This window comes from Leguminivora glycinivorella, chromosome 21, assembly GCF_023078275.1.
Source record: "Leguminivora glycinivorella isolate SPB_JAAS2020 chromosome 21, LegGlyc_1.1, whole genome shotgun sequence".
Lineage (NCBI taxonomy): Eukaryota > Metazoa > Arthropoda > Insecta > Lepidoptera > Tortricidae > Leguminivora > Leguminivora glycinivorella.
The window spans coordinates 11899104-11926851 of record NC_062991.1 but is presented as its reverse complement, the minus strand read 5'-3'; the positions used below and the strand labels follow the sequence as shown (position 1 = coordinate 11926851).

At 37.8% G+C, this 27748-nt stretch overlaps 2 protein-coding genes across 3 annotated transcripts; one reads left to right on the top strand and one right to left on the bottom strand.

The window, feature by feature from the left end:
- Window positions 1–92: 92 nt before the first annotated feature.
- On the top strand, window positions 93–24041 carry LOC125237549. Of its 2 annotated transcripts, XM_048144680.1 has the most exons (10): window positions 93–114; window positions 400–524; window positions 1153–1393; window positions 6550–6660; window positions 7117–7186; window positions 8656–8767; window positions 18349–18434; window positions 19145–19334; window positions 22351–23266; window positions 23966–24041. In XM_048144680.1, the coding sequence occupies exons 2-9, from the start codon at window positions 435–437 to the stop codon at window positions 23164–23166; spliced, it is 1716 nt and encodes a 571-aa protein (XP_048000637.1). In that variant the 5' UTR covers window positions 93–114; window positions 400–434; the 3' UTR covers window positions 23167–23266; window positions 23966–24041. The 2 variants fall into 2 exon arrangements, with proteins under 2 accessions (XP_048000637.1, XP_048000636.1); XM_048144679.1 differs by lacking the exon at window positions 93–114 and having other exon boundaries at window positions 178–524.
- On the bottom strand, window positions 13622–17689 carry LOC125237550. The gene is made up of 2 exons (XM_048144681.1): window positions 17021–17689; window positions 13622–14210 (listed from the first exon to the last, which is right to left on the bottom strand). The coding sequence occupies exons 1-2, from the start codon at window positions 17036–17038 to the stop codon at window positions 13635–13637; spliced, it is 594 nt and encodes a 197-aa protein (XP_048000638.1). The 5' UTR covers window positions 17039–17689; the 3' UTR covers window positions 13622–13634.
- Window positions 24042–27748: the final 3707 nt, after the last annotated feature.

The window sequence follows — 27748 nt, the reverse complement described above, 5'->3', positions numbered from 1 at the left end:
TTCTTACTTCAGTAGTTTGTGGGGCTACCTTGGTATGGAGCTATTTTTGTAAACATGATTAATTATTTATACGCTACAAGATAAATAAAATACTATTAAAAGGAAGCATTTTTTGTAAGTTTTGTACAAATACATATAATAACTAAAAGTAATCAGCCCAACGCAATAAAAACAGCTGTATAAGTATTAAGTCTAGTTTATCTATGGAATGACGTCATTCGGGTCGAAAACAAGATTTGACATTAGTAATAAGTGAAAGTATCCTTAACTCCTTGTGAATTAGCAGTTTTTCATGTCGAAACTCGAAAATCATGACTTCCACCGGTACATATGGTAAATATAGTAATTACCGTTATTGTGTTGTCCGAGAATGCAAGAACACATCAATTAAAACCCCAGGAAAATTATGGATACGAGTGCCCATTGAAGTAAATATGCGGAGGATATGGCTGAACCTTGCTCACAAGGATCCGGGTTCTTATGCGTCTGACTCTCTATTATATTTTTGCGAAGATCACTTCGATGTAAGTACTTTCATAATAGAATTAGGTACACATCCTGTCAATTAATATATTATACTACTAACTTTTGCCCGCGGCTTCGCTCGCGTTAGAAAGAGTCACAAAGTAGCCTATGTCACTCTCCATCCCTTCAACTATCTCCACTTAAAAAAGTCCCGTCAATTCGTCGCTTGGTTTTGCCGTGAAAGGCAGACAAACAAACAGACACACACTTTCCCATTTATAATATTAGTATGGATAATAGGTACTAATCCATACATATTACTTATAATTACTTATTACTTACGTTACTTATTACTTATAATCCATACTAATATTATATACGGGAAAGTGTGTGTGTCTGTTTGTTTGTCCGTCTTTCACGGAAAAACGGCGCGACTAATTGACGTGATTTTTTTTAAGTGGAGATAGTTGAAGGGATGAAGAGTGACAAAGGCTACTTTTTGTCTCTTTCTAACCCTCCACTTCCTTAAAAGGGGGGGAGTTAGGGGGGTGAAAGTTTGTATAGAGTGTTCTGCAGTTTTCGAATTTAATGTGAGTGAAGCAGCAGGCAAGAACTAATAATGAATAAGTAAGAGTTTCAGCTAATGCATCAAGTAATGTACCAAAATGTTTGTTAATTATTTTCCAGTTAGAGAATGACATGGAAAACTACATTAAATATAAAATAATGGGCTCAGTTAAAAGGATCCAAATGAAGCGAAACTGCATACCATCCAGGTTTGACTGCCGTACTGAACGAAAAGCCAAGCTTACCACAACAACAAATGACAAACAGTATAATAACTACAAAAAAACAGCAGCAATGCCTGTATCAAATTATTTTGAACAAAACTATTCCTTGGAAACATCAACGTCTTGTTTTCAGCAAGGTAATAAGTAGCCCTCTTCTGCAGAATAAAATTATTTAAATGCCTAAGGCACTGGTCCCACGGCGAGCTAGTAAAGCGATGAGCTATCGGCTATTTATGCGACACAAGATAGTTGTTGCCGTGTAAACAAAAGAAAGAGATGTATTATAGCTGAGCGATGAACTATAAAATAGTCAATAGCTCAGCTATAATACATCTGTCACTTTTATTTATAGTTTGCTAGCTCGCCGTGGGACCAGTGCCTAAGGTACAGCGGGGCAAATCTCGACTGGGGGGCAATTGTAACTACCTAATCCATTTTTTCCATTATTACACTATTATGTTGAGTTCTACATGTATCAACTGAACACACCTATCATATATAACCGGTGGACACTCTATTTAATACTGCAAACATTGTAAAACATGGAAGAAATAGACCAGTTACATTTGCCCCGCATTCGAGATTTGCCCTGCTGTACCTTATAAATAATAGTTATTTGTTATACAAGGGGGCAAAGTTGTATTTTAACGCCGAGTGTGGAATTGAAAAACGAGCAAGTGAAAGGATTCTATAGTTGAACCACGAGCGAAGCGAGTGGTTCGAGAATAGAATCCTGAACGTGCAAGTTTTTTAACTCACGAGAAGTAAAATACATTTGCACCCGAGTGTAACACAAAACTTTTCCCCTCACTATAGCAAGGAAACTACAACGCAAAAGATGCGTTTATAACTGCTTCCAGTAGTTCCACAGGTGGTAAATCATCTTTATTACTAGATTCACCTACTTTTATCAATTTTAAAGCAGTTAATTTGACTTTATTCAAGGTCAAATTACTTTACCCACTAGTGGATAAAATGCGTTTTTACCCGCTGCTATTAAAGGACAAAACACGTGTTTCCGAGCTAGTGAGGGGAAAATAATCATATTTCATTGTGTTCAACGAATACAAAACAAAAGCATTTGAGATTTTGAATTTCAAATGAGAATTATAAAATGTTCAAAGTTGGATACACCAGCAATAACATGTTACTCTTCAGAGGCTGCATAAATATCTGATACAATATTATGTGTAGGTAGAGCTCTGAGTGTCTCATATTTTTGCAGCTCTCAAAGTCATATGTTATTGCTGGTTACTGGACTAGTCAGACTCTTGACAAACGGGCTTTACAATTAACTCTACTAAGTAAATGTCAAAACTATGACATGTCAATCTCATCTCATATCAAACACACAAAGCCCGTTTCTCAAACTCAATCTCAAAAATATCTTTATTCATGTAGGCCTAATTATAAGTAGATCAGTCAATGAATGCTCAAAAGGGGGGTCTAGGTGGAATGGCCGAAAGCAGAAAGTTTCACTTCGGGATGTTGTTAGGGGTAGTCAGGAGACATACATACTAAAAGTCCTCGGACTTTGGACGTGAGCTCGAAGAGGGGGGGATGAAAAAAGGTCCCATTTTTTGGTTTTTTGCTCATATTTCAAAAACTATGCGTCATACGAAATTTTGGTTTACTACACCTTGAAAGCTTATAAAATTCTCTATAACTTTGATCTAGAAATTTTTTTTCTATTCTCAACCATTATCTAGGTATGAGCTCCTAAAAACTGTTAATTTTTTAAAAATCGTTTTCCCCCCCACTTTTTGCTTCATACATTGCTCCATATCTTGAAAAATATTTATCTTAGACAAAAGTTTTCTTAAAAAATCTTGTAGATCATTCAAATACCTTTCATAATATGTGTACATATGCTTCTGGGTCATGTACCGTTGAATAATTATACGACTTTAAAACGAAATGAAACAACAAATGTATGTGATAAACGTGTAAAATATGTATTTGATGAACATGATTGTATTATGATGCTGTATAAATGCATTCACACAACAGGTAACAATACAATTAGCTGTACACATCTACCATCCACCACTACTACAATGTGTGGTGCACCGGCAAAATATTGACTTCAGTATTTCTTCCGGAGCAGCTGGTACTTTGGTTTGCACAGGAATCAGTAAGTTGCTTTCGTTTCGTGCCATCCCCATTCATCATCCTCCTTGCGTTATCCCGGCATTTGCCACGGCTCATGGGAGCCTGGGGTCCACTTTGACAACTAATCCCAAGATTTGGCGTAGGCACTAGTTTTACGAAAGCGACTGCCTTCTTACTTTCCAACCCGAAGGGTAACTAGGACTTATTGGAATTAGTCCGGTTTCCTCACGATGTTTTCCTTCACCGAAAAGCGACTGGCAAATATCAAATTACATTTCGCACATAAGTTCAGAAAAAAGTCATTGGTATATTAGCGAGGGAGGTAAAAAAAGTGTGGAATACTAATACAACTAACTAACTTAGTTTCGGAGGTAAAAACAGCCTAAGTTACAATTACATATGTCCTAACTCTTAAAAGTTTTCTACTACTATTCTACTTTAAATCAAATTTTAACGTAAAAAAAAAAGGTTTTTACTTGACGAATGCTGGACCAAGTGCGCTAAAATACTCGTATACTGGATCAAGTACTCTTAGATCATAAACTGTTATAAATTTGAAATTCTCATGAATGCAGAAATAACCTCATTGATTTCGTTAAAACAAATCCGAATTTTTATGTTATTACGTGAACAAATATGTTAGTTATGTTACTTTGTACCTTTGAACGGCTCTCCTCTGCAAAATCATGAGTTTACACTTGCCTCAGTATCCTTAGGAGGTATGGATATAACTTACACGTGTTTTAATTTACTCGCTGCCTCTTTAGGCGGGATGATACTAATCGGTCTTCTTTGTTTGTTTGAAATGCTGTCGGTCTCACACCTTACTACTGTCAACACTGCAATTCTCTAACCTTGTGTGTTACTGTGTTTGTTGTCCCAAATAAATCAAACAAATTGAAACTGATTTAAACTTTCACGATTATACGGTTTAATATGTAGTTATACGCGATTAAGTCCCGATTTTAAAAATAATGAAATTGAAACTGTTTCTTCCATGTCATCTGGATCAGATGTGACAACTGTATCTTAGAAAATATCCTCCCCGCCGTTATCATCAGTGTCTTCCTCTATCCTGGGGGTGTCGTTGACTTTGTTGCGGGTTCGAACCCGGCTCGTACCAATGACTTTTTTCTGAACTTATGTGCGAAATGATGTCATTTGATATTTGCCAGTCGCTTTTCGGTGAAGGAAAACATCGTGAGGAAACCGGACTAATTCCAGTGAGTCCTAGTTACCCTTCGGGTTGGAAAGTCAGATGGCAGTCGCTTTCGTAAAACTAGTGCCTACGCCAAATCTTGGGATTAGTTGTCAAAGTGGACCCCAGGCTCCCATGAGCCGTGGCAAATGTCGGGATAACGCAAGGAGGATGATGAATGGGGATGGGCACAGAACGAAAGCAACTTACTGATTCCTGTACAAACCGGAAGAAATACTGAAGTTAATATTTTGCCGGTGCACTACAGATTGTAGTAGTGGTAGATGTGGGTATGACAAGGCCTTTATGTACAGCTAATTGTATTGTTACCTGTTGTGTGAATGAATTTATACAGCCTCGTAATACAATCATGTTCAATATGTTCATGAAATACATATTTTACACGTTTATCACATACATTTGTTGTTTCATTTCGTTTTAAAGTCGTATAATTATTCAACGGTACATGACCCAGAAGCATATGTACACATATTATGAAAGTTATTTGAATGATCTACAAGATTTTTTAAGAAAACTTTTGTCTAAGATAAATATTTTTCGAGATATGGAGCAATGTATGAAGCAAAAAGTGGGGGGGAAAACGATTTTTAAAAATTAACAGTTTTTAGGAGCTCATACCTAGATAATGGTTGAGAATAGAAAAAAAGTTTCTAGATCAAAGTTATAGAGAATTTTATAAGCTTTCAAGGTGTAGTAAACCGAAATTTCGTATGACGCATAGTTTTTGAAATATGAGCAAAAAACCAAAAAATGGGACCTTTTTTCATCCCCCCCTCTTCGAGCTCACGTCCAAAGTCCGAGGACTTTTAGTATGTATGTCTCCTGACTACCCCTAACAACATCCCGTAGTGAAACTTTCTGCTTTCGGCCATTCCATCTAGAATCGTTCGTTGACCAAGCTAAAGCTCTTATGAATAGTTCATTACATATACAGGGTGCCCGGTAATTAATGGACAACCTTTTATCCACCAAGAGGGCACCTTATACTGGTCCAGAAAATCGACCTTAAGGTTTAGTAAAAGTCGCCTGGTTTTCGAGATTTTCACAATTTTTAAAATTTTAATACTACCTAAAATTTTAAAAAGTTGATGTAACATCTATCACAGGTTATGAATTAAAAAAAAACTAATTATGCTATTCTGTTTCCTATTTTCCTAAAATGGACCTAACTACATATACACGGTGTTTCCGGTATCACTCAAAACCTCAGACACCCCAACTGATTTTTATTTTTTTAAACTCATCTAGAGTATTCATCTTTTAATCTGATCGTTACTTTTTTTTAAATTGAATTTTTAATTTTCTGTACAGCTCTACTTGACTTTTAGCTCTACACTCAATAAAATAGTTGCTAACTACCATCATAAACCATAAGACTATTTATTTGTGTACGTTACTGCAACGACATAAGGTTTACCAATAGACAGCTAAGATGTCACTGTAAAACACTTTAAAGCTTTGTCACAGTAAACTTCAAATTGGACAGGTAATCGCAGTAAGCAAATAAACTCAATATTCAAAATGACAAGGTTGTAATTAGGTACGAGTTCAATTTGTTATGACTTATGATAAACATTAAGATTGAACTGACAAACAACGTCAAACTAGTAGCGGAAAAAATAATCGTCCATGTAACCAGCCAGTATTAATACCCCTAAATACTGAAAAAAGGTAAACAACCTCTAGCAATGCGATATACACAATGTTGTATTACGAGTACAATAGAATGGGCACCTAAAAATAACTAATAATACTAATTTAAATAAAAATATTACCCCCATCAAGATATAGCTCAATCGATTCTACTCTCGATTCCGAACAAACTGTTTTCAGGTTTTTAGTGTTAAGTGAAACACGGTACCGAAGTTAACGGAATTCAATAAAAGCATAGTATAGAACAGCACATTCAGTTCAGTATACCTACTTATGAATGCCATGATTATGTCATCTATTGTATTTCAGATAAATCCAAACACAATGTGCCGCAGAAACCAAAGCATCCAAAGATATATGAAAATGGGCCTACATTGTCATTATTCTGTAAGGAAGCTCAGTCTCAACCCAGTCAACCAAGTAAGTGTACTATCACTGTACTGTGAAATCAGGGGGCACGGCAGTGCCTCCGCCAAGTCGAGTGCGAAGCAAACACTGCCGTACCATCCTTTGCTGGAACCATTTCACCGCATTTTCAGGCCCCTATTTGACAACCTCGGAATAAGGCCAGAACGCAAAAATTTTCGTCATCCAGTAAGCTATAAGCACCTACTGAAAATCCAAAATTTCAAGTCTGTAGGTCATCTAGTTTCGAAGTTAAGCGAAAGCAAAGTTTCGCATTTATGACACTCACTCACTCATTATCATCAGAATAGAACTAGTACTTCCCATAAACTCAGAGATCTGAAATTTACGGCCAAGTCACACATTAACTATAATAATAAAAAAATCGCAGTAAGGAACTACATTGTATTAAGTTCAAATAGAAGATTATTGTACAAAAAAGTACAAACGCTTTTTGACTTTTATTTTCAGTAGTTCCTGTTGCTCCCCACCAACAGAAGTATCCATTTAGTTGTAAAGCTTGTGGATTTATTATTGACAGGTGAGTAATCTCTACATGGTTTTGCACCCAAAAAACTTGAGGTTTTTCAGAAATAAATCCGAATTAGGCTGAATCAACTTTTTCTTGCCTGTTATTGCCATGGTTGCGGTCCCCTGAGTCACGCTGGTTTTATGCAAAATTATGCCTGAAATTATGCAAGCGTGCATATAGTCCATGTTTGTAGGTGTGACAAATTAAGGAAGTTGCTTGTTAACACCAGAAAAATGGATGTTTGCATAGTTTAAGTAGCACAATTTTGCATAAGACCAGCGTGACTCAGGGCACCGTAACCATGGCAATAACAGGCAAGAAAAAGTTAATTCGCCCATTAAAAGAATTATTAAAATTACATTACATACATTTTAATATTAATTATTATTAATATCAACCAAAAAATTCAATCAATTAATATTAATTATTTTAATGATATATTATATATTAGTACACATTCAGTAACTAAGTAAGGATAAACCGAACTACGCTCAGCCTGCGCTTGCCGCTTCTAGCGGCAAGGTTTCCGTGTTATTGCTTGTTTTGGTGTTGTTGTCACTGGCTACACGCAATGCGCGCGAACAATGAGGACTTTTGTTCAAGTACCCTTTTATTACTTATAATTTACTACCTGCACTCATAATCATAACAATGTTTTAAGTTATTAATGTTTTATCTCGTATAAGTGAATTGTAAAATTCTTAATGAGATTAAATGATCTTAAACCTTAAACCTTAAACCTTAAAACCAAACAGAATGGGCCCTGCAAAATCGCATTTTCATAAAAACGTCTTTTCATTAAATTTTGTAACACGAGATGGCGCTGTATATTTTTATATGTATTGACTTGTGACTGTTTGTTTAATCATTGTATATCATTTTGCATATAAAGTTCTATATCCCGTCTCTACAACTGTCTGTATTTTTCAGTACAGATGGTGCAATTTTGCGCACTAGTGCAAGAAGTGGTTCCTTTCTTGTCAGGTCGAAACTTTGGAGGGCCACCTGTACTGAAAAACGTCGTACGATACATGTGCGAAAAGGAAATTAACCGTAACCCGTGTCGATTTACAACATTCCCTTCAGCCGTGTTTTAATTTATCGCCTCTCGTTTCGAACTTCATTTTTTCCCCATATTATTAAATTAAAACGGGACTTAATCGCGTAAAACTTACGTTTTATATTTAACCCGACGTTTCGGACATGACATTACGTCCGTGGTCACGGGTAGACTGGCTGGGAGTTGTATCAACATCTTCTAGCTGTACGAGTTTTTCCTTTTTTCCCTTTTTTCCATTTATTTATTTAAACTTTATTGCACAAAATACACAAAAATGTACAAATGGCGGACTTTATGCCAAAAGGCATTCTCTACCAGTCAACCATAGGGCCAAACAGACCATAAACCATAGGGCACTTGTATCGTAATGTACTAATTATTTTAAGTACAGGCAAGTTCTCTATCTTTACATTTACAGGTTCTCTTTCTGGTGCGTGCAGTGTGCATACGGCCCGCTGTGCGGCGCATGCGCTCAAAGTTCGCAGCACGACACACATTTCGTGATGCGCGCGCCAGATGGCGCCACCCTTGTGAGTATTTTACGCCACTTTTGATTTGACGACCGGTCTGGCGTAGTCGGTAGTAGGCTTGTGCCGTTTCGTTCGTTGATCGGAGCGCTCCGATCTCGTTCAGTCGCTCACACGAACTAGTTCGCTCTTTTAGGTCTTTTGCTCATTTAGTTCAGCCAGACCACAGTATAAACCAGTAATAACTCTTCTTACAAACTTCACGCCGCGCGGTGTGTCCCCCTCCCGCCCCTCGCATGCAGCGAAAACATGCGAAACTGGTAATTATTGGGCTGGACAGTCGGGGCCGCGTTTGCGCGCTGTTTTGATGTGTGTCATGTGTGTGTGAAAATGACGTCAGTGCCGAGGTCATTTCATTACTGTAGTGTTTATGGATGTATGGAGAACAGTTCTAAAAATCCGGATATAACATTCTTCACAATTCCTAGACTTCCAGAAAAGTAAGTGGTTTTTATACTTATATTTTTGCAGCGTTAGGTAAAAGTAAGATATAGTGATGCATTAAAATCAATAAGGATTTACCTGTAACGACATTAATTACTTTGTAACCAAATATTTGTTTTTTATTTAGGTAGATGATGCGATCTATCTTATCTCGAAAGTTTGGTACCTACTTAAATATTGTGGAACCATCTATTCAGACATTTTATGTAAAATATCTGGGCAACCGAGCTTCGCTCGGTTCTGTTTCGTATCCTTGACATGTGTCGCCATCTAGTTCAAAAATGAATAGTACCTACATCGAGCGAAAGAATTCTCAGCCTTAACAACACAACTACTCCACACGAGATGGCGCGCATTTCGCCACAAAAACTCAAATAGTGTATTTTCTATTCGTTTTAGCCTTGACCTGTGTCGCCATCTAGTGTTTGCAATAAATAGTACTTACATTGACCGAAAGAATTCTGTCTTAACAGTACAACTACTGCACACGAGATGGCGCGCGAAGAAAAACGCATGAAAACTCGAAAATTCGCGTTTTCCGGGACCTAAGGATAAGTTAGACCGATTTTTCACCCCCAAAAACCCCCACATAACAAATTTCTGCGAAATCGTTAGAGCGGTTTCCGAGATCGTCAGTGTAAATAAATATATATATAAATAAATAAATAAATAAATAAATAAATATACAAGAATTGCTCGTTTAAAAGTATAAGATAAATACTATTTCGTCAGTATTAAAGAAAAAAACACGTACCTACTTGAATGATACGTAGAAAAAGTGCGTTTTTGTTTTAAATAATATCTAAGTATAACATATAAATTACCACATACGTGATGTGAAAAGCCGTCCCCGTGAATATCTCATTTTGCTCGGGATCGTTACACAATCTAGTATTGCGCTTATGAGACTAATATATGAATAATATTTTTTTGTGTATTCAATATTGAGGTGTGGTATTGTTATACTAGTACTTACAGTTGCCTAATAGTACCTATTAGATAACAACAACTTACTTTGTACGAAGTTGATTGATTAACTTTATAGTAATTTTGTTCAACCCTGCGTGACCTTGCGCAGTAGAGACCGCCCGCATCTACCTGCCGGAGATTAACTACTGAATATTCCTTATACTGTGGCCAGACCAGCGACCGTTGCGGTCGGAAAGATCAGAGCGAACGGGATCGAATAGTGTCAAAATGATACGAATAGTCCACAGATAGTAACATTCCGGGCCGAAAGGTTGTAAGTAACCGAAGTTTAATATGAAAACTTGACTTTTTTTGTTGCTCTGCTAAGTAGCTCTCACTCTCGGTCGGCGCAGTCACACATTCGTTCTCGATCCAAACCGCTCGCGTTCGCCGATCCTGTACTGAACTAAATGAGCAAAGACCGATTCTCAGAGCACGGAAAGATTCAGTTCATTTCGGTCATTGATGGGATTTTATTCCTAACAGTTCATAGTTCGTGAACGACACAAGCCTAGTCGGTAGTGACTCTTAGTCCTGGATGGTTTGAATCCCGGTAGGCATTTATTTGTGTTATGAACACGGATATCTGTTCTGTTCCTGGGTCATGGATGTTTTCTATGCATATTATATATCTATACATATAAGTATGAACAGGGCTCGAAATTATCAAGATAATCACGCTTCGTGATAATTATCAGATCTTTATCCGATAATTATCACGTGTATAGGACATTTACTTGTTACATTTTTCATAAGAAGAAAAGAAATCATTTTTTGGCATTTAAGCCAATATTGTTTGTTATTATCAATCTATAATTATCCACCTCCTACTATCGTGATAATTATCATGACAATTTGGACTTTATTTGAAAATTCTAACGTTATTAATTCCCTAGAAAATTTTGGACTAGGTACAGTAGGTAGTAGGTACGGCATTCTAGGGGTTAAGTCTTTCTATATCTTTGGTTCTAGCAGGGGCGGCTCACTCCGCGATTCTATCGCCGTGCTACAAGTACGTGCCGGCGGCCGCGAGTTTGCGGCCTAATCAGGGGTGGCGCGCGTTCTCACGGAACGCACGTTCGCACTTTCTATTGTTATTTTACGTCGCGAGTTTTTTTTAAGGTTCATATGCGATGTCCGCGTGTGGAATAGCTAACAATGCTGAGTTAAATAGACATCATTAATAAAATATGTACCATAGGACATTCTTACACAGATCTACTTGCTGTGTTCTAGACGTAGGTTTCTAAAGAAAACTCCAGATTTATAGAACACTGATGTGCTACGTTTAATGCTCGGACACAGACTGACATGGGTTACAACTACCCTCTATATGAAAACATAACAATTCCTCCACCAATAGTAAAGAAAGCTTAAAATTAAAATTAAAATATGACCTATCTAAGCATACTAATACATTCCCATATAACCATAATCGGTCGCCGTTCCTACGCAAATCCTCCTATTTTGTGTACACACAGGTCTTCGGGTCTCAATGCTTAGTCGCAGTACGGTCGACGTTTAGTCGCGGCGACCCAAATGGGGACGATTGGTAACAGGCACAAATGGTCACAAAAGTGACAGAAGTGTGCACTACGCGTGCACACATTGTTACCGTTTGGCGACTACTTTCCCAAAATCATTCGTTCATTTCATTCTTTTCAAATGGCGACTGTCAGAGACGTCAAAGTAAAAAAGAAATAAAATCATTTGACATTAAAATATAATGGCGTAAGAATTTGTTAAAGATAAATATTGTTTGCATTTGTAATATAATGTGGGCTAATTACCATGGCCAATTAAATTGCTCGAGTGATTTCATAAAATAAGTCTAAATTTATCAACGCGCCATCAATTTACCTCAGTTTAACCAGTAATAATATTATTGACTACTCGGTGTTTGCGTGTTATGTATATTGATTGGTGAAGTTTTAGTGCTCTGGTGCATATACTATACTGAAATAATAAAAATAATGCCTAGAAAACCAATAAAGTTGTTAAAGTATGGATTAAGACGGTAATATTCCATGTAAAAAACAGTCGCCAAACGGTCACCAAACGGTCAACAAACGGTCGCAAAATGGTCGCAGCGTACACGCGTGACCGAAAGCAGAATGGCTTCTTGTATTCATTTTTTTCAGGTATCCTCAAACTTTATAAACAATTAAATATGCCGTCGTACTCAGTTGCCCTCACTAAAGAAGATTAAAAAAAAATTGTAACGTGCGTACCGAGCTGCTGGGTTGTAAAGGATCGGGGATCATATTATTATGGTCTTCTATAGAGCAACTAGTATTGTGCGGCATTTCACAATTGACACTTGTTGAAGTAGTCTTCATTAATATTACTATCAACATTCATTTCAGCGATCTGTACTTCTTTTGTCAAGATTTTTGTATAGATAAGTGTCTACAAATTTGTAATGTTAAAGAGACATAAATAAAACGTAGTAGAGTAAATAATGTGTTTTTTTTGTAACCCAAACAAAATACTTGTAGATACGAGTGCGGAAAAGAGGAAAATCGATACAAGTAGCAATAAATTAATACACGAACGAAGGGAGTGTTTTAAATCGACACGAGTTGTGAATGTCCTTTTCGCACGTGTATCGTACGACGATTTTCAGTACCTAAATCTAAGCTAAGAGTTTCGACCAGACAAGAAATGAATCATTGCTTGATTTGCTCGCACTACTGCGTTAAAAAAAGCAGCATCTGTACTGAAAAAAACTATCATTGCACAACAGAAATTCTATTAATATCACAGTAAATACTCTATTTCATTTGATTCCTACTTTTATTGTGTAAAGCAACACTACACTTCATTTTTATCAATAAGAATTAAAAATTATATATTTAATACATTAAGTAACTATAAAGTGCTTATCTATTTGTATTATCATTCTGCACTTTTCTTAACTTTCCCACATTTCTATAAATGGTCGTCGTCGTTTATTATTATTTAATTCGCTCATATTTAAATGATTCAAAGCAACCAGTCCACAACTTCACAAGACAGTTTGAGAAACCTTCGTATTTCAGATTGTCATTTGCGGATACAGTGGTTTAGGAGCAGTTCGGTAATCAGACCTACACATGTGTGTACAAATTCTGTCAATGTCACTGTCAGAAACCGTTCTGACAGTGACAATGACAGCCACAAATTCGTCCACATGTTGTTACCGTTATGTGTGCAAACGTCGACTAATAAAGTGTCGTTAAAAGTCATTCTGACAGTGACATTGACAGCCACAAATTCGTACACATTTTGTTACCGTAACGAGTGCACACGACGACTACATTTTGTTATTGTATCAATACGGTCGCATTGTTTGCACGCCGTTACCACGCGTTATGTCACATTTGACAGTTAGTTACTGATTTGAAGATTTTGCGACTGAAATGGTTGTATGGGTTAGAAAGGTTACACACTAACAAACATAGGCAGCAGTAGGTATTTATCTGTACACTGGGTTAGGATTGCGAGTGGCACGGATATTACGACGATCTGCATGCGTCATAGGGTCTAAGGTAGTCTCGGTACCCTCCGCCTCACCGTCTAGAAAAACATCATTCTGGGCCACCGATGTGGCAGCAGGCGGGACTATGGAGTCGGGGGGTACACCTTCCCGTGGTATCAGCGACTGGCAAGGCTCATCTAAATTATTTCCACTTTCAACTAAACTTGAGTCAGAGGTCTGGCCTTCAATCGCTGGAGGTGACACTGCATCATGACTTGGAGATAACGACTCGTTGATTGTTATTTCCAGGTCAGATGAAATATCTTGGGTATCACTAGTAGTACCTACGCTATTATTACCTTTATACAATAGTAACTGATCTACATGTTTCTTAACTAATATATTTAAATCTATTATACGAACTAAGTACATTTTATTACCTATAAGTTTTTGTATACAACCTTTTTTCCATACGTGCTTATTTCCGTTACTAAATATATGTTTAACTAACACCTGATCTCCTTCCACAAAACACACCTTGCGCCGCCCTCCATAGTTCTTAGTTTGTGAGATCTGTTTAAAACAAACATTTTGGTTAGCTTCGGATGATAACGACATGTTAGGTGATTGTGAGTGTGATGAGTCATAGTTGTTGTCTAGCGACGCGTTATCGCGATGCAACAGATCGAGACGACAGCGGAGCGAGCGCCCAAGCATCAGCTGTGCGGGCGAAAAACCGGTTGTGCAATGAACGGAGTTTCTTATATTAAATAACAGCTGATGTATTCGCCTGGAGACAGGCTCCGTGTTGCTATTCGCCATTATTATTTTTATACCTCTTTTCAAAAAACCAATACTATTTTCTACTTGGCCGTTCGACTGCGGATGGTAGGGGGGGCTAGTCAAATGTTTTATGCCGTTTGCTACGCAGTAAACTTCCATTTCTTTCGAACAAAAATTCGCTGCGTTATCGGATACTAAAACCTGCATTAATCCAAATCTACTATTTACTTCTACCAACCTATCAATGATCGCTTTTGTTTCCGTTGATTTCATTAGAAAACATTCGACCCATTTAGAGTGTGCATCAATGATTGCCAAAAATTGCGTTCCTTCAACTGAAAACATGTCCATATGCACACGACTCCAAGGTCGTTTAGGGTAAGGCCACACGGCAAGCGGTGCGCGCGGCGGGGTCTTACGCATTGCGTTACAAATACTACAAGAACCTATCTTTTGTTCTATGTGTTTGTCAATATCGGGCCACCACATTCGTGATCGGGCTTCGGTCTTTGTTTTGACGACGCCGAAATGTGAACTATGTAACTCGTCTAACATTTTTTCGCGAAGCTCCCGTGGAATTATTAATTTGTGACCCCTTAGAATGCACCCATTTTCGACATGAAGCTCAAACCTACATTTAAAGTACGGTTTCAAAGTTTCATTTTTTATTTTGCGCGGCCACCCATTTATGACGTACCGTTTAACCTCATTGAGATTACTATCAGCTGTGGTCGCCTCTCTTACCTCTGATAACGTAATCGGCCTGAGCATGTTATCCGTAAAGTAATTAACGTATAAGCACGTATCTACGAGCTCACTATCACATTGTTCAACCCTTGATGAATAACTGGATATCGAGCGCGAAAGAAAATCCGCGATGTTTTGTTCGCTTTTTATATACTCAATATTAAAATTGTAACTTGATAAAAACAATGCGTATCGCTGTAAACGATTTGCAGCCATTTCCGGTATGCCCTTTTTATCGCCAAAAATAGTAATAAGTGGTTTATGATCCGTTCGTAAGACAAATGGCACGTCACGGCCATACAAGTAGTGATGGAATTTTTTTAGCGCAAACACTAAGCTCGCAGCCTCCTTTTGTATTTGAGCGTAATTACACTCTGCTTTTGAAAGTGACCGTGAAGCGTAAGCCACTACGCGCTCCTCGCCAGAGGGCTGCGTCTGTGATAAGACCGCCCCGAGGCCGGCGGGCCCTGCGTCAGCTGTCACTATCGTCACTAACTCGGGGTTGTAGTGCGCGAGAACCCTTTCGGAACCCATCTCCTCCTTAATACTTTTAAACGCTTTTCCTTGTTCTTCCCCCCACTCCCACTTTACGTCATTTTTTAAAAGTGAATACAAAGGCTTTAAAACGCTGGAAGTGTTAGGCACAAAACATCTGTAATAATTGACTAAGCCCAGGAAAGACTTAAGTTCTGTAACATTCTTTGGAGGCGTACACTTTAAAATGGCTTCAACTTTCTTTGGTGACTTATGCAATCCGTGTTTATCAATGATGAAACCGAGATATTCGACTGATTTTTTAAATAGATCACACTTCTCGCGTTTTAATCGTAACCCGGCATCCTCTAACCAACTTAAAACCTGTTCTAGCCTTTTTATATGAATATCGCGGTTTTCTCCGGTCACCAATATATCGTCAATAAATATACAAACGCCGTCTATGTCACCTAGTACGCTTTCAAGCGTCTGTTGAAAAATATAAGGCGCGTTTGTGAGTCCAAACACTAAACGGTTATAGCGAAATAAACCCTTATGCGTATTTATGCAAGTTAAGTTACGCGACTCGTCCAATTCCAGCTGATTGTACGCCCTAGACAGGTCGAGTTTTGAGAACTCTTCCCCTCCATATAGCTTAGCAAACAAATCCTCAATACGTGGAACCGGATAGTTATCAACATATAACGCCTTATTTAACGTAACCGAATAGTCCCCACAGATCCTAATATTTCCGTCGGCGCGCAACACGGGCACTATCGGCGTAGCGACATCGGCGTGGTCTACTTTCTCAAGGATCCCCAAATCTACTAAACGCTGAATCTCAGCTTCTATTTTACCTTTTAATGGCAATGGCACAGGGCGAGGCTTGAAAAACTTCAATGGCATGTCCGGTTTAACCTTAAGAGTGACTTTATATTTATTAAAACACCCCAGTTCGTCTGTGAATAACTTAGAATATTTAGTCATGATTTTACAGCCTAAGTCATCTCCTACTATATTGTTAACGTTTTGTCTACAAATTTGTAAACGAAATGCTCTAAAAAAATCGCGCCCCAATAAAGTAGGTCGATCCTCGCTCTCCACACAAACATAGAACATAACCTGGTTAGTTTCCCCATCGTAGGTGACGGGTAAGCTAACGGTACCCTTAAGTGCCAGCTTACTTTTATTATAGCACCTTAATACGAGCTTCGGCGACTTTAACTCATATTCTGAGAAATACCTATCGTAGATGTCGTGGGGCATTAGTGACACTGCGCTCCCACAGTCAATCTCGCAACTAATAGGCTCGCTCGCTATCGTAACGATCTGTACCATCGGTTCACCATAAACTGTAACAATACTGTAAACACTCTCACCTTGAATGATATCGTCATCCTCCTCTGCTACAAAATAATTCCTTCGCACTTTGGTTTTACACATTCGCTTTAAATGTCCTTTTTGTTTACACTTTTGACATGTATAGTTAATAAAACGACACTGATCCTTTGTATGATTTTTATAGCCGCAAACTTCACAACTTTCCAAGTTACTACGAGGGTTACGTTGCGCGCGCGACGTGTTGACGGCAAACACTGGAGTTTCGGGTACCGCGGGTTGTGTTTTTTGCAACGCTATTCGCGCGCACCGCACACTTTGCGCTAATTCTAATGCCTTGCTAAACGTTAAAGTGTCAACGCTCTCGGCAAATAACTTTTCTTTTTCTTTTACATTTTCCAACCCTAAGACAAACCTGTCGCGTAATACACTGTCCAACTCCGTTTTAAAACCACAGTACTGGGCCAGGCTACGCACTCGTGCGGCCCAATCTGGCAACTCTTCACCCGGTCGCTGTTCAGCCTTATAAAAAGTGTAGCGTTCAGCAAATGTACTCTTCTTTGGCGTAAAATGCGTATCCAGATGTTGTAACAAAACCTTGTATTCTACGCTGTCAACTTCCTTTGGCGCCACTAAGTCTCGAAGAATGCGGTAGGTATCTTCCGATAAGGCCGACAATAACACGGCACGGCGTTTCACTTCTGACTTGTCTGTTGTTTCCGCAATATCATTAACAGTGCAGAATTGAAACAATCTGCTCCTGAAGATACTCCATTCGTGAATCCGATGGTCAAAATTGAGACTGCCGCCGAACATTACATTTGCACTTGATGTAGTCATTTTTTCCAACCAATTAATTGAAAAAAACGTTCTCTGCACACGTAGATATCGATCTCGTCGCCAATTGCTGTGTTCTAGACGTAGGTTTCTAAAGAAAACTCCAGATTTATAGAACACTGATGTGCTACGTTTAATGCTCGGACACAGACTGACATGGGTTACAACTACCCTCTATATGAAAACATAACACTACTATTGATTAAGTCCCACGGAAAAGTTCAATAAGGCTTGTGATGTTAGAACTCAAACCAAAATACTGTACCTATATATATCTAGAAAGTACCCAAGAATTAAATATAATAGTATAAAATTTTATCTGAGTAATTAATTCGTTTTAATCCATAGGCAACTCTATCATCCGACGCTGCGCACGTGCGGCTGGTTTCTTTGTAAAAAAATGTAGGCATTTAAAAAGGCGGCATTTCGTGAACATCAAAGCAGTGGGCCTTCTGTACTTGTACTATTATATATTCTGTGGTTCTAGTTCACTGCTTTTACTACCGTATTTAACTAGATGATTTTGTTTTAGAAACAAACGCGGGCAGTACTAGCAGGTATAAGACAATATCTGCTCAATGAAAATCTACTAACATTGTATGACATCGACGAGAGCAAGTAAGTACCTCTTTTTTAAGTAAGTAAGGTACAGCGGGGCAAATCTCGACGGGGGGGGGGGGGGCACATTGTAAAACATGAAACAATGGACCAGTTACAATTGACCCCCCCCTGCCGATTTGCCCCGCTTATTGTTGTTTGTACCTACCACTAAAACCAAACATTATTTATTTATTATTAACTTTATTGCACTAATTTACAAAAAAAAGAGTACAAATGGCGGACTTAACGTCTTGAAGCATTCTCTACTAGTCAACCATTGGGCTAAACTGAAACCGAAACTGAAATTAAATAAGAAAAGACAAGTCAATACATTATCAACGGAAAGAACAGATTAAGGGCCAGTTGCATCAACCACATTTGACAGACACTTCATCGTCACGCAGCAGACTTCTATAGAACTTCCCATACAATCAAATTTAACGCTTTTACGATGACAGACGGTACGTGACGTGATTAATGGACGTCTCTTATCACCATAATATTATACCTTTAATAATAGCATTAATAACACTGCATTAGTACCTGCAGTCAACCAATTAGCATTTGAGGCCACTGTAGAACCCTATTACGTATTGACACCGTGCTTTATTTGCTATAGAAGTCAGTTTGACTTTTACTTCAGGGTTCTACAGTGGCCTAGGATTCAGATTGGTTGACTGTACTGTACATATGTCTTTTCTCTCCAGCTGACTATATAAAATTTGCAGTGTAAAGGTTGTAGTGAAACAGGAGCCAGAGGACCGCCCTGTAACACCACCGCCACCTGTGAGCCTGATTCGAGACCCTCTCGACTGTGGTCCCCTAATAGTCTCGGAACCCTATTCTATGTCTGAGGATTATCCTGAGGCTGTGGAGTTCAGAAGTTCATCACCCAAGGTCGAAAGCATAGCCAGTGAGGTAAGTTCATCATCTTCCTCCTTGCGTTATCCCGGCATTTGCCACGGCTCATGGGTCCGCTTTGACAACTAATCCCAAGATTTGGCATAGCCACTAGTTTTACTAAAGCGACTGCCATCTGACCTTCCAACCCGAAGGGTAACTAGGCCTTATTGCGATGTTTTCCTTCACCGAAAAGCGACTGGCAAATATCAAATGACATTTCGCACATAAGTTCAGAAAAACTCATTGGTACGAGACGGGTTCGAACCCGCGACCTACGGATCGAAAGTCGCACGCTCCTGCCGCTAGGGCCACCAGTGAGGTAAGTTCATGCTGTAAAAATGTTCGAACGCGGATAATATCGGTCACGACGGTCGACGAAACCAAGACAAGGCGGCGGAGAGTCGCTGTGCGCGGGGCTTCTGTCGCAGGAGGGGAAACGGAACTATCTACGTCACAGCACCGTGATGCGGAGCGACTAACACCGAACGGTGGCGGTATCTATCGCTTTGACGCGACGTCTACGACGTTACTCTCAATAAAGACCTCTGATATACCTACAACGACGTAACAAATAATACACTTTTGATCCGAATAGACGAATATGATACTGGAGGTGCCTATTAAACCGCCTGTGACCTTGCAAGACTCGCTCGACTTAAATTCCCAATTGAGGAGTGTCTTTTCAAAAGGACTTATTTCTAGAAAAATCAACAAGGGTTATTTCTCTAGGAAGACATAGATAAAAATAACCTCTGTTGACTTATAGAAATAAGTCCTTTTGAAAAGACACTCCTCAATTAGAAACAACGCCACTGTGATATTTCCTAGAGGCTGAGGTGTTCAGGATTTTTAGGGTTCCGTACCAAAAAGGTACAAAAGGATCCTTATGGTGCGACTCTGTCCGTCTGTCACATTCCTAAATATCTCGAGAACTACTTATGTCTCCCGAGGTAGAATATAAATCCGAAGTCTTGGACGCTCAATCGGACGTAGTTGATAAAAATATAAGATATAATTTCAACACTTTTAATCCTAAAAGTAGAAATTAAATTGAGACTGAAGGTGCATATGTCACCGTAAAATTGTAAAATCCGTTAGTTTATAATTTCACTAGCGAGATTATGAACTAACGAAATATTGTGAACCGTAACGTACAGTTCACAATTTGACGGATTATTTTTACGTTAGATTATAATCTAACGAAGCGAAACCGTCAAATTGTAAACTGTCATGGCGTCGGAACGAAGCTAGCGCTCTGATTGGTCGGTTTTATAGTAGATCGTTCTGTGGCCATAGAGTGACTGACACAAATAGACACTGCAATCACAGATGTCAATCAAAAACCTCATTAAACTTTTATTATCAAAATTCGATATATTGTTTAAGGAAACGGTCGAACTTGCCAGAGAAACAAAATTGTGAGTTACTTTGCTTGTTATGTGGCGGCTTAATTCATACATTTCTTGTGATTTAATATTCAGTTTTCGAAAAAAAAACGTTAGTTTATAATCTTACTAGTGAGATTATGGACTGACGAGTTATGGTGAACCATAACGTTCACAATTTTACGGATTTTTTTTTCGTTAGATTATAATCTAACTGAGAGAAAACGATAACTTGTAAATCGTCATATGCGCCAGAAGCTAGTGCTCTGAAAGATCAGTTTTTTTTATCTTTCTGGGCCCATAGAGTACCTTCTCGCACTTATAACGAAATGTACTATTTTAATACATTAATTGACATCTGTGATTGTAGTAGTGTCTATTTATGTTAGATACTCTATGGGCACAGAATGATCTAACAAAAAACTGACCATTCAGAGCACTAGCTTCTGACGCATATGACAGTTTACAATTTGACGGTTTCTCTCCGTTAGATTATAATCTAACGAAAAATAATCCGTTAAAGTGTGAACGTTACGGTTCATCATAACTCGTCAGTCCATAATCTCACTAGTAAGATTATAAACTAACGGTTTTTTTTTTCGAAAACTAAATATTAAATTACAAGAAATATATTAATTAAGCCGCCACATAACATAATTTTTGATTGACATCTGTGATTGCAGTGTCTATTTGTGTCACTCACTCTACGACCACAGAATGATCTACTATAAAACCGACCAATCAGAGCGCTAGCTTCGTTCCGACGCCATGACAGTTTACAAATTGACGGTGTCGATTCGTTAGATTATAATCTAACGTAAAAATAATTCGTCAAATTGTGAACTGTACGTTACGGTTCATAATATTTCGTTAGTTCATAATCTCGCTAGTGAAATTATAAACTAACGGTTTTTACAATTTTACGGTGACACATATATCATATATACCATCCGTGTACTTGCAAGACCCGCTTGTCTTAGAAGCCCAAGTAACCCAAATAACAGATGGTCATCAACTCATCACCCGAGGTCGAAGACACTCAACCCGTAGACCTAGTCGATAAGGTACAATACAATACAAATATTCTTTATTGCTCACCAATATAACAAGATGACATTTAAAAAAAAATCATATAACTTTGATTAACTATGGTAGACAACAGGCGGTCTTATGGTTAAAGAGCGATATCTTTCTTTCTTTCTTTTTTTTTCTTTGCGAGGTACGTTTCATATTGGCAACGTGCAACATAATTTTGATCCTGAAGGAGGAAATTAAAAGGGAACTGGAGGTGAATTTGTCATCACCAAGACTCGCTGGACACTGAACCCCCTCTGTGACAGTGGACTAATTTAGTGGTTCAGATTATCATAATTTTAGACAAAGTGGTCTCTCAAAAACATGACCAACAAGATACAATACAATACAAATCCACTTTATTGCACAACCTCACACGTTACTAATGACACACACGTAACCTCACACGTAACTTACGTTTGCTAATGGCAAATACACGTTTCCATATTATTTTTATGTATTTATGTATCAACTCTGACGTCACATAACATTTTATCTCATTTAGTTAAAATTATGTACTTATTAATTTTATTAAATATGATCGTATTATGAATTGTTTATTTTAATTCCAGTGTGTATCCGAAGAAACAAACGACCTTTTTTCCAAGCGGCTTATGAAAAAAAGACGAAAATATAATATTCCAAAAGGCCATCTAGCTCTTTCAGATGTATTATCTAGCGATATGAGATCAAAATCTCTAAATAAGTCCATACCTAGCAATAGCCCGGTATCACAATCTGAAATTAAAATTATACCTGAAGATCGCACAGAAAAACAATCTCATAGCAATAGTACGGTAACTTTTTCTGGTATAAAGAACATACCCAACAATGACTTAAGAAGTCGATCAATTTTAAAATGTCAGCCTAGCAAAAGTACAAGTATTCAACGAGGTAAAATCAGACGTTGTGAGAGAGATCCTGTCAAAATAGTATTAACTGCCGATCCAACTCACAAAATCAGAGGGGCAATTGCCTTAAAAGTCACGAAGGTCCAGAGCATCCCTAAAGACGAACCTCTCTTAAGAACACCACAGAATCCTCAAGATTTAAAAGTCCAACGGGTTTTCGAAACCCCTTCTCCCATAAAAGACCAAAATTCACCCTCGGAATTGAAAAAATTAGAAGAATTAGTCAATTTAATCGAAGCTCCACTGGTCGAACGCGAATATCAACAAAACCATTTCGAGACAGAAACTCGGCTAGAAAGATTAGAAGATACTGATGATAATGAAGATGATATAGACAGTAAAATTAACAAAGAGAATTGGAACAATCAAGATTCTATTATAGACTATATAAAAATTGAAGTAGATGATAGAGGTTTAGATAAAGATTATAGAATAGATGAAGAGGACAGGATAAACGAGGATACAATAGATAAGTAAGCAGAAGATGTTGCTGAAGGCGTGGACGGAGAGTGAGGAACGCAATACAAATGGCTGTGAGAGGTCCAAGCAAGGTCCAAGTGACGAGATGCGTCAACAGGTGAGTGGCGTGGATGCGATATTTTAGAGCCTTGTTTTATTTTTGTATACCTACCTGCTTCTACTAACTTAGTACCTATTTTTCTTGAAAAAGAGGTAATCCTTTAGCCACCTCCACTCCTGTAAGAAACCTAGCACTCCTAGCAATTTCTGTAGTCTAAGGGCCAGTTGCATCAACCACATTTGACAGACACATCATCGTCACGCAGCAGACGACTATGAAACTTCCCATACAATAAAATTTAACGAACGTTTTAACGGTGACAGACGGTTTGATGCAACAGGCCCTAATATAAATATATATTTTTAGTGTGTATGTTTATTTGTATCTTAATGGCAGATACAGATCATTTCACGAAAGCTAGCACGATTAAAATGATCATAACATTGATTCAGTGACACCTGTATTGATGTACGATTGGTCACTCATTTGTTCCAGCGCTTGTGAATTGGCCTCTACTATTGACATATTCTGAGATATGCTGTTTTTGATGTGGACTGTCCCAAAATCCTTGTTCCTTGATTTTGATAAATGTGTAGGTACCAGATTTCCATACATTTTCGTAACAAAAAAAGGAAAGCTTCATAGAAACTACCATGGACTCTTATCAGCCTACCAAGTTGTATCAAAATCAAAGACGTGATCCAAATGTACAAACTTTTCGGGAATTGTTGATGTAACGAAAACTTCTTGTTACAGCCGCGGTGCAGCTGAAGCTACTTACCTTTATTAGATGACATGCCAAGGAAAGACTGAAATAAACATTTAGGAATTATGTCGGTGTTTCGTTTTCTTCAGTTTATATTCCTTTTACCTGTTGTGGCCGAACCCAATATCATCGGCGAATCGAAAGCCCACACAGACTTCGCTGGTTCGGTCACTTACTTAGAATGGGAAACGTTCGGGCTGTCAAGAGAGTTCTTGGGTCGGTCCAGGTATCGCTGGGAGGACAGTGTGGTGGCGGATCTGCGTCGGTCAGAGCGTAGGTCAGTGACTGGCAAGAGGCTGCGCAGGATCGGGACAGGTGGCGGTGGCGATCTCTCGTTTCGGAGGCCAAGATTCACTTTGGATCATTGAGCCAAAATAGTTAGTTTGTTTGTGTATGAGAAGGATCTTGACATTTTGATTTGTATTTTTATTATATTGTGGATTTTTAAGATTCCTTGTTAAAATGGCACAAACTCATGGAGGCACTCCATACGCGTAACTTAAACATTAAGAACTTAATTATTTTCTGATAAAAGCAACAGCTTTAGAAGATAGCAGTAAATATGCTAATTGCTAAGGCCATTTTTAATATGTAACCTTTGGAATTAATCACTCCGAAAGTCAAAGCTTTTTACTCCTCGCTTTTAACTCGTTGATAAGGACTTATGTGGTGGTAATAAAAATCTGGTGTAGTCCGTATTTTTTAATGAAATTCGATTTATAGTACAATCTCATTTAAATTACATTACTTCAGACGTTAACTATAGCGGTCACACTTCGATTGTAACAGTGTATATTATTATACATACTTAAATACATAATACAGCCAAGATCAAAAATATGTATGCGAACAAAATGACAAAAATATACAGAGAATAGTTTAAAAACAAGATGGCAGTACTGATTTATTCAACTCAATTACTTAATTGTAAAGAAACTTGAAAATCCACCAATCATATTAAACCGACTTATTTGCCCGGGGCCTCAGTAGCGCCCCGCCTGGCGGAAAAAACAAACACCCTCCTTGTTTTGTATTTGAATTTAGAAGACTAACACAATAATAGTTTAAAATAGGTTTTGGAATGTATACAATAATGTGTAAGTCAACCAAATTGGAACCCTAGGCCACTGTAGAACTATGTCATAAGTGACGTTATAAATCTGAATGTAAGAGATCTCTTACTGTTTGTCATTTTGACATGGTTGTAGAGTGGCCTAGGATTACAATTGGTTGACGTACACAGGGATTTAGGAGGGTAATTACGTACATATTTTCTGGCACAATGATCGCATAATAATATCTTTGATGTTGGCTGTACAAGACGATGGTTTAATTTACACAATGAATTGGCACGTAATTTCAAATTTATTGATTTGAGATAAAAATGACTAGAAATGAAAATTAATTTTATACATAAGTTAAAGTGACTGATATTCCAATCTAGTGGCTAGATTTGTGTCAGTTGCACAAACATTCTTTAACTATGATCGGTCTGTTCCTTGTGTGTGTGTGTGTGTGTGTGTGTGTGTGGGGGGGGGGGGGTCACGTGGTCTATTTGTATGGGTCTACTCGTCTGCCAAAACCTTAATATTAAAACAGTTTACAACTTTTATTACAAGCAGAAGGAATTGAAAACAGAATACTGATTTGACTATTGTAATACATATTAGGTAAAAATTGGTGAGCATTAGACTTTCCGTTCGTCACAACATCTATTGACAATTTACGCTAGTTGACGCGTGATTGTCGCTAGATGTCACTTAACTATGCCTATACAAATAAGTATTTACTGATGTACCTATTAAGTTGCAACTCTTCCCTTATTTATTCCTCTATGCCAATACTAAACGCCCGGTATGTATTTCTATATTTGTGGTTGTCAAAAAGGATCTGTTAAATCTTAGTTCTAATGAATGTTTGTGCATCTATGCTTCATTAAATTAATAGTTTTCTATTTTCTTCAATCAGAAATAATACTGATCTAGCCACAATTTCAAGAAATCACAACGCACTGATGCCCGACATATTAATAATATCAGTCAAAATTCTTACAATCGATAACAGATAGGTCATTATACTGTTTATAATATGCATTTATATAGTAAAATCTTATAATTGGCACATGTGACATAATATACAATACAAGCTTTTCAAAGATCTGACAGGCAAGTACAACTTTGCCCACTAGTATGGTAACCTCACGTTAATCATCGATAAATGCACATTATATACATAGCATACTGACCACAGATTATAAAACAATATTATAATAAAATTTACAATTTGCTAAGCCTTAAAGAAAATCTAGAATACCTTAATCAATGAAGTATTTGTACATAACGACAATTCCATCCCATAATTAGCATTACACATTTAGACATCATTTAAATATACCCTTTTACCTTGGAATAATTTTACATACATTCGGCAGTTTTACTAGGACTAGAATTATCGTTTAAAATCTTCATTGACTGGTCTAGAAAACAATTTAGCCAAAGTCCACACGGACAGTCACCAACAAAAGTACTAACTATCATCACATTCACATGGCGCACGATTTAATCTGAAATATTTGTTAAACTATTATACTTAGATTTAATATTTACAGGGTCTCAGTCTACTTTTGTTGGTCACTGTACGCGTGGACTGAACGTAACAGATATTTATTTTCTATCTATATGCAAGATATTGGCACGTAGCGGTGGGGACTACAGGTTTCAAGCTGCAAATAACAGATTTAAGTATAAAATTAATCATAACTAATCGCTCTATGGTCGCCATATGGCTCTGCGATCCAAAGAGAATCTTGGCCTCCAAAACGAGAGCACGCCACTTATCCCGATTCCGCGCAGCTTCCCGCCAACTTCATTCTAATGTTACTAATTTTAATAATCGTCCCCATTGACTGAATAGGGATGACGATTACATAAAAAAATGGCATTCTGTTTAGTCCGTCAGTTAGATCGTCCAAAAATACTAAACACGTATTATTCACTTTTTCTAATTAATAAAAAAACAAAGATATAGAGCATCAAAGTTCCGGAGTGGGGGCTTGTGACGTCACTTCTAAGTAAAAATTGTACCTAGGCGTGACGTCACGCGAAACTTCAACGCACTGTACCGTCGTAATTTTTCGTTTACGAGAAAAAAGAAAAAATACGTGTCTAAAATTCTTTGATAATCTAACTGACGGACTAATTAGTTTTTTTAGTCGTCTCGCCTATTGGGATCTTTGTATTTATTCTTTATTTCATTTCATTAATCTTAATTTATAATTTTGCAATCTTTGTCTTACGTATTATTAGTCGTTTTATTTGCAGCTTTCACCATTTGCCCACCCCACGAATCACAGAACAATTAATACTGATGCAACTCAATGTTAGCCGAGTAACTTAAGTATACATTTTAGTAAGCAGATAACGATTAAACCACTTCCGATATTTAAAACCCTGATTTTAAATGAAAAGCTTCAGGAAGACAAAGTACCACCTTCTGTGTTGGGAGATCTGACCACGGGGTTTAATCGGGGTTCTTAGGCACTGGTTCCACCAGAAGCTAGTGAGCGACGAGCTATTGGCGATAGAAACGAACAAAAGGTAGTCGCTTCCGTATAAATATGTATAACCTAACCACAAAATTAAAAATTTGAAAAAACACCCGGCTAAGAACACTCCAGACTAACTCAGCTTTCAGACAAAAAAAAGACAATCTAAATCGGTTCATCCGTTCGGGAGCTACGATGGCACAGACAGACACACACACACAGACAGACA

Coding starts and splice junctions, on each gene's coding strand:
- LOC125237549 (XM_048144679.1), top strand. CDS start 312: ATGACTTCCACCGGTACATATGGTAAATATAGTAATTACCGTTATTGT. Junction 1,394..6,549: donor AACGTCTTGTTTTCAGCAAG/GTAATAAGTAGC, acceptor ATTGTATTTCAG/ATAAATCCAAACACAATGTG. Junction 6,661..7,116: donor GTCTCAACCCAGTCAACCAA/GTAAGTGTACTA, acceptor TTTTATTTTCAG/TAGTTCCTGTTGCTCCCCAC.